Here is a 10,003-nt window from a genome sequence, read left to right as displayed (position 1 = left end):
ATTTATAGAGGAACTTTCCCACCTCTGAGCTGGAAAGATAATAAAAAGCAGCAGTAGCTCTGGGTTTCCCCTCTTTCAACATGCAGTCAAGTCCGGACTTTACCAATATGTGTCTGATTTGCGGTCGCTAGACACAAGCAGTCTCTTCAGTGATGATTCATGACAGGAACCCGCTCTAGTCCTGATGCTGCTGCAGTACAGCTGGACGTGAATGGAGTGTGACAGGTGTGTCTGTCTGGTGTTTGTCTTCATTATGAAGCTCACTGGTGTCCCGATCACCCTGTCTTGGTTTATTATGAGATAACAACCTGCTGGATGTACATTATCCCTTACTTAACTACGACTTTTGCTCCTAATTTGCTGTTTATTAATAGTTAGTGAAGTAGTTGTTAGTTTAGCAATGGGATCAAATTAAGGGATCTAAAATATGGACATGCAGAATAATACATTAATATATGCTTTATGTGTACTAATAAACAACCAATATGCTAGTAATATGCATGCTAATAAGCAACTAGTTAATAGTGAGAATTGGTCCCTAAACTAAAGTGCCACCCAAAATTTTCACAAAAATCCACCGCAAAAAAAAATCCTGGAGGGACTGTAATACAGTGAAAGTCTCTTGAGATTTATATGGTCAATCTGACGAACATCTATTACACAGTGGATTTACGGGTTTGAACAACATGAGGCTTGGGTGAACTGTGATCTGTTTATTTTAAGTAGGTCAAAGGTCACGTTATTTTCTAGGGCTCACAATACGATGCATATCACTGTACGTGTCCTGATTCCTTCGAGTTCATCATAATCAGGATTTGCATCGTTTATTTCTCTTTTCCGATTTGTTTCTGTTTAAATGCTGTACTCAAACATACGTTTCTTTCCCTCTCCATTCGTGATTTACTGTTGATGTTCAGCAGCCTCAGAACGTTTCAGTGATCGAGCTCCGCTCTTGGCCTGCAGTGATATGTCCGAGCTGGAAGATCTCCATCATTCATAATTCAGGAGCCGATAATTGGCCTTCAGCTTTGTGTCTCAGCTGCACTCTCCGGCTCCATTAGTGTCCTGGGGTCTGGCCATCTTTGAACTTGGCAGCCAACCACCTGGCAGTGTTATTACAGGCCTTCTGAAAGCTATTTTCCCCTCTATACTGTCCATGGACGAGTGTCAGTGTTTTAGTTCTCGGATGTCAGGTGCTCCTTCTCAAGAAGACTAATACGAGCCTGCACTGACAGTACACTCTTTCAATTAAAGGTTCTTTATTGGTGTCGATGGTTCCATGAAAACATCCATGGAAACTTGGGCATTGCACAAAAGGTTCTTTAAATGGTTCTTCTGTTGCATTGCTGTGAAACCCCCTTAAAGACCTTGAGTAATCTGTTAAATGTTGGAATAATTGTAAAAGCGTTGAATACCATCACTTCCACAGAAGTAGCTTTTACACATGTGCAGTGCGTGTCATTGTTTTTTAAGAGTCTTGCACCATGAGCATTTTCAAGACACTGTCGAGATAAAAACAGTTCTAGGTAGTTTCAAACACAAACATATCCTGTGTTACAGCCCCAGATCCGAAACGCCACTTCGTATGAGCACGTTTTGGTAAGAATGCATGTGATATCATGCAAACCAATGTTTTAGTATTATTTAGACGCTATTATAGTTTTTATTAATATTTACATTACTCACATAAAGTTACTATATACATTTACATGTATGCATATAGCAGACACTTTTATCCAGAGCGACTTGTTGCAATCAAAGTTAAATTTGATCAGTTTTATTCTGAATTTGTTTTTATTTTGATGTTTTCTGTTTTCATATTAATTTTAGTTTTCAGAATTTAGTTGTGTGTTTTTGCCATTTTTATTAGTTTTTGTTTGATTTTTGTGTCAATGATTTTTGAATATTTTTTTTATTGCAGATTGTTTTATTTTAGAACATCAAGTTAAACTAAGTTGAAAATGTAAAAAATAATAATAGATGAAAAAAATAAGTTATTTTATTTCAGTTTATTACTCACAAGAATTTTTTTCATAGTTTTAGTTTTAGTTAGCTATAATAACTGCTGTTGTCCGTACCAAGCGACTGCAGAGTGAAGATACATGTGAAGATGGAAATCTGTGCCGTCACTGATACATGACTTAACAGAAATACCATCCTCTAGTACTTCACACATTAGTTTAGCTTCTGATTCAGTCGTGATATGTGAATCCATCATTACAGGTCTAGATCTGATCCACTTCTGTACGCGCACCATTTCTTAACATTTACTTAATCCAGTGGTAACATTTTTGGAGGCTCTGACCTTTGCGTTTGTTGTGTTTTTCCGATGGTCACGCTTTCGCTCATAGATTTTCTTTCAGTCAGCAGATCTGGTGAGTAACAGGAGCTGTAGGTAAGCTGCTCTCTCAAAGTGCAGCATTTGCCTTGACTCATAATTTAACGATGGAAAAGAACGTGTTGAGACTAATGCTGAGTGTATTGATCCCGATTGCCTAACCTTCTTGTCCACATGACACCCTAAACCTCCCAGGATAGAGCAGCTAAAAGCTCTCAGCATCTGTTTGGATAATATTCAGCTGGTAAGAGCAGATCTTTTATTTAAAAGATAGGTAAGGTCGGCATGCGTCTGATATCTTTTGCTTGCTCTCTGAAACGACTCCACACGTAAAGAGCGATGGCTTTGGACTATATAGTTGTGACTGAATCTAGAAGTTTGTAACTTATCAAGAACATGGTTTCTTTAGATTACGGGCCATGTATGAAGGTTATAGAGGCCTAAAACAGCAGGGTCATTACCTATCCTCGCTCATTATAATGCTGCAGTTCACCATCCAGTTAAACACCGGCCTTCAGTCCTTCAGTGCCCCTTATAGTCATCTGTTTCCATCAATATACACTTTGGTTTTCGCTCTTTCATAGGAGGACAGTGTTCCCTTTATAAAGCCTCCCCAGTGGACACATGCTGACGTGTACTCTGTGTGTTTGGGACGCATCTGTGAATCCCATCCCGAATCATTAGCTTTTGATCTTCCTATACTTGTGTGAAGGCAGATGGGATCAGATCAACTGTAATCATGCCACGAGTATGTGACGTCACACAGTTGATTCTGGGTTCAGGTTGAAGGTCTGACATCGAAGGAAGAGGTTGGGCTTTGCTCGTGGAGCGTAAGGACAGGGCAGGGTGCCATATGGCTGCCCTGTTCACAGTGCTCACATGGTGTAGGCTGGCACCTTGTTTGCCCCTGGATAGCACTGCCTAAAATACAAACATACCATCTGTCTGTCTGTCTGTCTGTCTGTCTGTCTGTCTGTCTGTCTGTTGTGCCCATGCAAAACGTTCTGGTGTGATGAGTTGCTGTAGGTGTTTGCTGGGGCATTGCTATGCAGTTGCTAAGATGTTTAAGCTGCTTTTACCGTGTTGCTTTTAGGGCCACACGTTTGGGGGAAAAAACATTAAAAGCTGCAATTTAATTTAAAAAGTTCATTAAAAAATGTAGTATTTATAGAGTTAAAAAAATAATAAATTGAAAAAAATTAATACGGCAATTTGCTGTCTTAATTCCCTCATTTTCAAACAAACCAGGGCTGTAACATCATAGTCCCCCAATATTTAGAAATGGCCAAATAGTTCCCCCAATATCTGAAACTCTTGCACTGCTCTGCTGCCATTGACTTCCATAGTATTTGTTTCCATACTATGGAAGTCATTGGGGACCAGCAGCTGTTTAGTGCGTCTAGTCACTTAGTAAAGTAGCAGCGCATTCTCCTCAACAACACACATGATTCATGTCTAGTGTAATGCTGTGTTTAGGGGTGCGTGTGTTGGTTTGGGGAGCTCAGTGTTGGTCTGGTTCACACAGAGTTTAATGTATGTGCAGCAGGGCTCTCCTCTGCTGTAATAGCATTAAACATGCGCTGCATTGATCATAGCTGCACACTGCAGGTCTCGCTCCTGGTGAACTATTGCAGGAAGAAGCGTCTAACGAGATTCAGCCTCTATTCACATGCAGCACTAATGCAGCTGGACATCAGGCCTGCAGGACAGCAAACGGCACAGTTTGTGTCTGAGCCCTGCTTCATGATCCGATTCGAGATCTGCTCGTGTTCACAGCACTGAATCGGCATGTATGAGCTGTTGGAAATACCAAATAAACAACGTTTCATTTAAAAAATTTACTTTATTAGTGAGTTAATGAACTGAGCTGATTATTAGTAGGGCTGTTGATTTAATGTGTTAATTTGGTGCAATTATTTATGGAAAAAATAACATTTTAGAATGATTTAATGAACATTTAATGAACACATTTAAAGAACACATTTAATGCAGCTGCCCAGATCTGTATGTCATCTCATATTGATGCAGTTGCTGATGAACATGATGCATAATGACTCACTGACTGCGTGATGGAGCCTGTGAGAATACGGTTATATGCCCTAAAATTCAAGATATGAGGGCAAAAAATGCCCCTGTATGGGTTTGGATCTTACATTTATTTCATATATGATGTAGTTTAGCAATATATCATGAGCAAGAGTGCTGTTTTTCCTGAATATCTGCATGGTTGCAAAAGAGATATACAACAGTTCAGTGAACAAGAAGTTAATGTTAGACATAATATTGTCAATATTGTCTGCTTTGACCAATTTCGCTAATAAAAATAAAAGATCTAGTTATGTTTCTGAGTGAATCAGCCGTTTGAAGGAATTGGTTGAATTAATTACCTACTGGCACTTTTAGGTCATATTGAGAGTACCATTTATTTATTTATTTTTAAATTCCTCTCATATTTTAGTAATATGAAATTTAGTAATTAATTTAGTAATAATATTCATTTAAAAAAAGAAAAACATTAATACCCATTTATTATCATTTATTTATGCAATGTTAAATCAAAATATTTATTTCTAAAGCTACTTTTTTGTACTGTATATTTAATGCTTTTCTTAGTTAACACAGTAATGTTTTTAAATTACCTTTTGGGAGGTAATTTCTCAGCCAAAATTTATGTGCAATTAATTTGTGATTAATTAGAGTAATCTATCTAAATGTAATTATATAGATTACAAATTTTAATCGTTTGACATATAGTGGCATAGGCATAATAGTGATTTTGTAATGTCTAAATATAAATCCAAAAGCAAAACCTATTATTAGTGAGTTGAATGAGCCCATTAGTGGTTCTCTGCTGAAAACTAGTGGTTATAATGGTAATTTCAGGGAATTTACCATAGGAATATTGTCAGTTTTGTTATAGTGCCAACTTTAGCCCGATCTCCATAAAATTTTGCATGCTTGTTTAGAATCATATGATGCATTAGCTTGCATGATTTTGTGAACTTTTGAGTTTTCTTTTAGAATTTATAGTCTTTTGGGTACTCTAGGTATTTAGTAGACCATATTTTTTAAATGACCCTGTTATAACTGTCCAAATGCAAAAGTTCTACTTTTTAAAAAAAATATAATTATTGGTCTAGAGAGTCCAGAGAATTGTACTGCACTTTTTTATTACTAGTTCGGACTAGTTTGCAAAAATATGTTTTTCAAAAAATCCAAAATAGCCGAAAATTTTGCTATCGTTTTCAAATCCGACACATGCTTTTTGCTTTGCACTTGAACCTCTAAAAATAATAATCCACACTGCATAATAACAATAACACTGCATTCTCTGGAAATCAAGCTTCTCAGAGATGCTGAAAACACTGGATCATGAGCTGCTCATGTGTAAATGAACACAGTGAAGACTTTATACTTCATTACAGTGCAGCCTTTTGCCATTTGATAAGCGCACTTAGCACATATCCGATACTTTGTCAGAGCGATGTCACAAAACACAACGATAGAGACATTATGATTCATGTGAACTTTATTTACGTTTTATTAAGGCAAGTATTTGCCCTGGATTTTGTTTTCACCAGCATTTTTCCTTTCATGAGGGCATTTTTTTATCTAATACTAAACCATCATGAAGTGATGGTCAGTCTGAATGTTGTCTAGTCTAGACTTGAGCGCGGTGGGACGCATGAATAATTCAGTGGACTTTGCACAAGGACAAAATCTCTCAGCGCCCCTGAGTTACCTCCCATAAAACCTCCTCATAAAAACATCACTTCCTAATTAGCTGCAGTATGAGTATCTTTCAGTATTACACTGAGGCTCAAACGCACTGTTTATGTGAATACGATGCTTTTCAATCCAGGTGAGCATGTCTCTGAGAGTGTGCATCAGTGCATCGGTCCTGTGTGAATCCTGGAGTATGGCTGATGTGGGGCAGGAGGCAGCATGCATTCATATTTAATCTCCCAGCATCATTAGTTGAGGTGCAGGGGAGAGACCCTCGTGTGAGTGAGCACAGTACGACTGCAGCAATTAGCAGCGCCTCGTTTGCCCTTATGCCACAGTTGCGAATCACAGATGCCCTTTACACAGCTTTGTAAGGTTTGCGGGCAGAGCAGTACTCACACAAACGCTCAGACTTGTTTATGGTACGCATTTCGTTCAAACCTGTTCCGCTCTGTGTGTGTTGCTTCTCTCCCCTGCTAAAGACAGAAAGATGATGTGGTTATTTTAACAACAGTAGCAGAAACACAGTGAAACACTTTCGCTAAAACACTGCAGGAAACAAGAATGCAGCAAATGCATCAATTGCTTTGACATAAATGACATAAATTATTTTTAGTTGTCATACATATGACTCTGACCGTTCAAATAAACCAGGTTTGTGAAGTTTTTTTCCCCTCTACTAATAGCATGATTAATCAGCATGTTAAGAGCATTTCATAATAAACAATGTTATAATTGGGAAAATTATTTGTAGATGGAAAGGAAAGACAACTAAAACTTTGAAATTACTAGTTAACTTTTCATGATGAGAACGTTTTGATTATTATGTACATTGTTTGTTTTTGGTTGATGCTTATTTTAAGCAAAATATAAAAATGATTTCAGACTTCAAGAGGAAAACCCTGAAGCCCCTTACAGTATCTTTTCTTATCTCAATGTAAAAATAATAATATCCTGATAAAACATCTGATTTGACCTTTTAATATTCGTGTCTAATTGGGCTCAACTGATGAAACATTTAGATTTTATTTATTTATTTAGTAAAAAAAATCCTCAGACACACTGCTTTGGCTATCTTCATCTTTAATGACTATTTGAACTGTTTAGGAGTTTTTTCTTTTACAAAGTACTGCTGCTGCCCAGATGGAAATTTACAACTATTCCAAACCAATATTATCAGGAAGGAAACATAGAGGCTGGACCTCTTAAAACTGTAACTAAATACCCCTGCTTTATAGTAATCATTCTTAGTGTAAACAGTCTTTTAGAGTTGTTTTCTGTCCGTGTCATTAAGTTGTCCTTTGTGTTTTTGAAGTCGGCGTGTTTTTCTCACTCACATTCAGAGGCGGACAGACCGCTCATGAGCTGCATTATAAATGATGTCCTCAATTCAACATTTCTCACTTCCTGTCTTGTCTGAACAGCTTCCTGGTGACCTCAGCAAGATGCACCTGACAGACCACCCCCACCAGCAGATGCACATGCCGCCCAGCCAATCAGGATGCAGCATCGCCAGTGACTCGGGGAGCAGCAGCCTATCAGACATCTACCAGGTACGGCCGCTTTATCACCTGAAGAGCACTCAGTGCTCAAAGACCTGGTTCTGAGCCAAAGTTTGAAAGTATGTGAAGCTTTTTCTGTGTGAACATTTTTCAGTAACAAATTATTGAGCCAGTGTTTTGAACTGACAGTTCAGAGTAGTGGTCGACCGATATTGTTTTTTTGACAGCCGATACCGATGCCGATATCTTGGAAAGCGGGATGGCCGATATACAGCCGATATAATTTTATTTATTTTAATTCATATTTTAAAAATTGGAAATAATTTGAAAATGGATTAAAAAATAAACTTGTAAAATAATCATACTTATACTCTAGAAGACAAAGTATTTTTCACAAATAAATACATATTTAATAAAAATATAATTAAAAAGGGAGTAAACACTGTAACCAAACAGGGTGCAAGAAGTTTGTGTGCATTGGGAATCATATTTTTTTCAAATAAAGCCAAGGTAACACTCATTTTACATACAGCACACAGTGAAAATGACATGAATATGACAGTGGGAAAATGCATACAGCGCAGCATAATTTGAAATCAGTCACGAGTTTAAAGTTTGTCGATCGCGCGTCTCCAGTGAAGCTGAACACTCCTCCCGTCCGTATTCAATTCACACGGATTGACCGTCATGCAGAGAACACGCGATCATGCAGGTCACATGCACACTTCACAAGATCTCAACTAGATTCGACTAAGTCTGCAAGGTTTGTGAAATTAAATGTTCATTAGTCTTTCAAAGATTTTTTAAATTTATATAAATGCGTATTTGCGGAATGCTGACGGCAAACAAGAAAGTATTATAATTAGCCTTTGATAATATAAAGCAATCGTTATAATACTTTTTTGTATACATTTTAATTCCTTTGTTTAACAGTTCTGGCTGATTATTAGATAGACTTCTTTCCGTATTAGACAGAACTGAACGACAACAGCGAACAAGAGGGAGAATGTGAGCACTGTGTGCTCAGGCGCTGCCACAGCCGTTCTCGGCTCCGTCAAAATAAAAGTCCCGCCTCGAACACATCGGCCAAACAGAAAAACTTATCGGCCGATGCCGATATTTGAAAAATGGCAGATATCGGCCGATATATCGGTCGACCCCTAATTCAGAGTGTTTAAATCGTGGAAACATTGTGGGAAAAATATGTTCAAATATATTCTTAAATATAAAATGTAAAATATACAAAAATGTATATTTACATAAATATATTTTTACCGAAATATTTTTGATCAGTGAATTCAGATTTGAAGAAAAAACTTATTTGTTATCTGTAACACATAAAAAAACATTTGAATAAAAAACTAATAATGAGTAAAGCCTAAATGTAGGCTACAGTAAGATAAGTTTCTTGACCTGAAATACAATTTGAAATATATTTTGGTGTATGAAGGTTGGAACTAAATATATTTTATATTTCAAAAATTGAGCTTCACTGTGTACAAAATATATTTAACATATATTTTGGCCAGAAAAAAAATCTCTCTCTCTCGCTCGCTCTATAAATGTATATATTTATGAATGTATAATGACAGTTCTGTGTTATTATACGAACTTATCACTTTGAGTCTGTATTAAAGTGTTAGGGACACTCTATTGAGTTCTGGTTCCTCTCTGACTTTCTCAGTAATCTGTGCCTTTTCTGTCCTTCCTGTCTCAACGGCAGCTCAGTAAAACGCTGCTATCTGCTTTTCCTTTCATACATATTTTTGACTGATGATCATAGATTAGTGATGGATCTGATCAGTTATAAATCATAATCTTGATGAAGAATAAATGGCTTATATATTGTGTTTTGGCCAATGCTGATGTGTGATGTATGAGCAGGGTGCTGATGGTCATATATACAGAATACAGTCTTAAGTGAAGATGCATTAGGAGTGTGTTGACTCCCTCTAGTGTTCACATTTTTTGTTGGTCAGACAAAACTACTCTACCTGTTATATATCACATTGTTCACGTGCATGATGTGCATCCACATTGTATTGTTATGCTGCTGACTATTCATAGGTTTGGATGAAAGAACAAAGTAAACGATTTAATGATTCCTAATAAATGAAAGGTCTGGCATCAGTTCCAGAACAGCTTCTTTAGGTGTTACACAGCATTTATCTTCAGTAAACACATGCACAGCAAGCCAATAAACACAGGACAGACCGTGCTATGAGATGCAGTTTGCTCTGAATGTCACTGATATTAATAACTACAGCGCTGCATATGCGGCTCATGACAGGAAAGCACCTGATATTTGCATCCAGAGCTTGAATCAGTCAATCTCGTGCAGGTTTCTCAAAAATCCCTTCTTCTCTATCAGTTTGGCAGAGATTACGTTGACATTAATGTAGCGAATCAGCTCATGGGAAATATGAATAATTAACCA

At 37.2% G+C, this 10,003-nt stretch overlaps 1 protein-coding gene across 1 annotated transcript in view; it reads left to right on the top strand.

The window, feature by feature from the left end:
* Positions 1–10,003, top strand: part of LOC107566248 (rap guanine nucleotide exchange factor 6-like) — a 62,741-nt gene that overhangs the window by 11,376 nt on the left and 41,362 nt on the right. The window contains exon 2 of the mRNA XM_016251638.1: positions 7,489–7,617. Within this exon, the coding sequence (XP_016107124.1) occupies positions 7,489–7,617 (129 nt within the window). The remainder of the gene's footprint in view (positions 1–7,488; positions 7,618–10,003) is intronic.

This window comes from Sinocyclocheilus grahami, unplaced genomic scaffold, assembly GCF_001515645.1.
Source record: "Sinocyclocheilus grahami isolate Dianchi unplaced genomic scaffold, SAMN03320097.WGS_v1.1 scaffold1063.1, whole genome shotgun sequence".
Taxonomy (NCBI): domain Eukaryota; kingdom Metazoa; phylum Chordata; class Actinopteri; order Cypriniformes; family Cyprinidae; genus Sinocyclocheilus; species Sinocyclocheilus grahami.
This window is presented reverse-complemented; position numbering and strand designations above follow the sequence as displayed.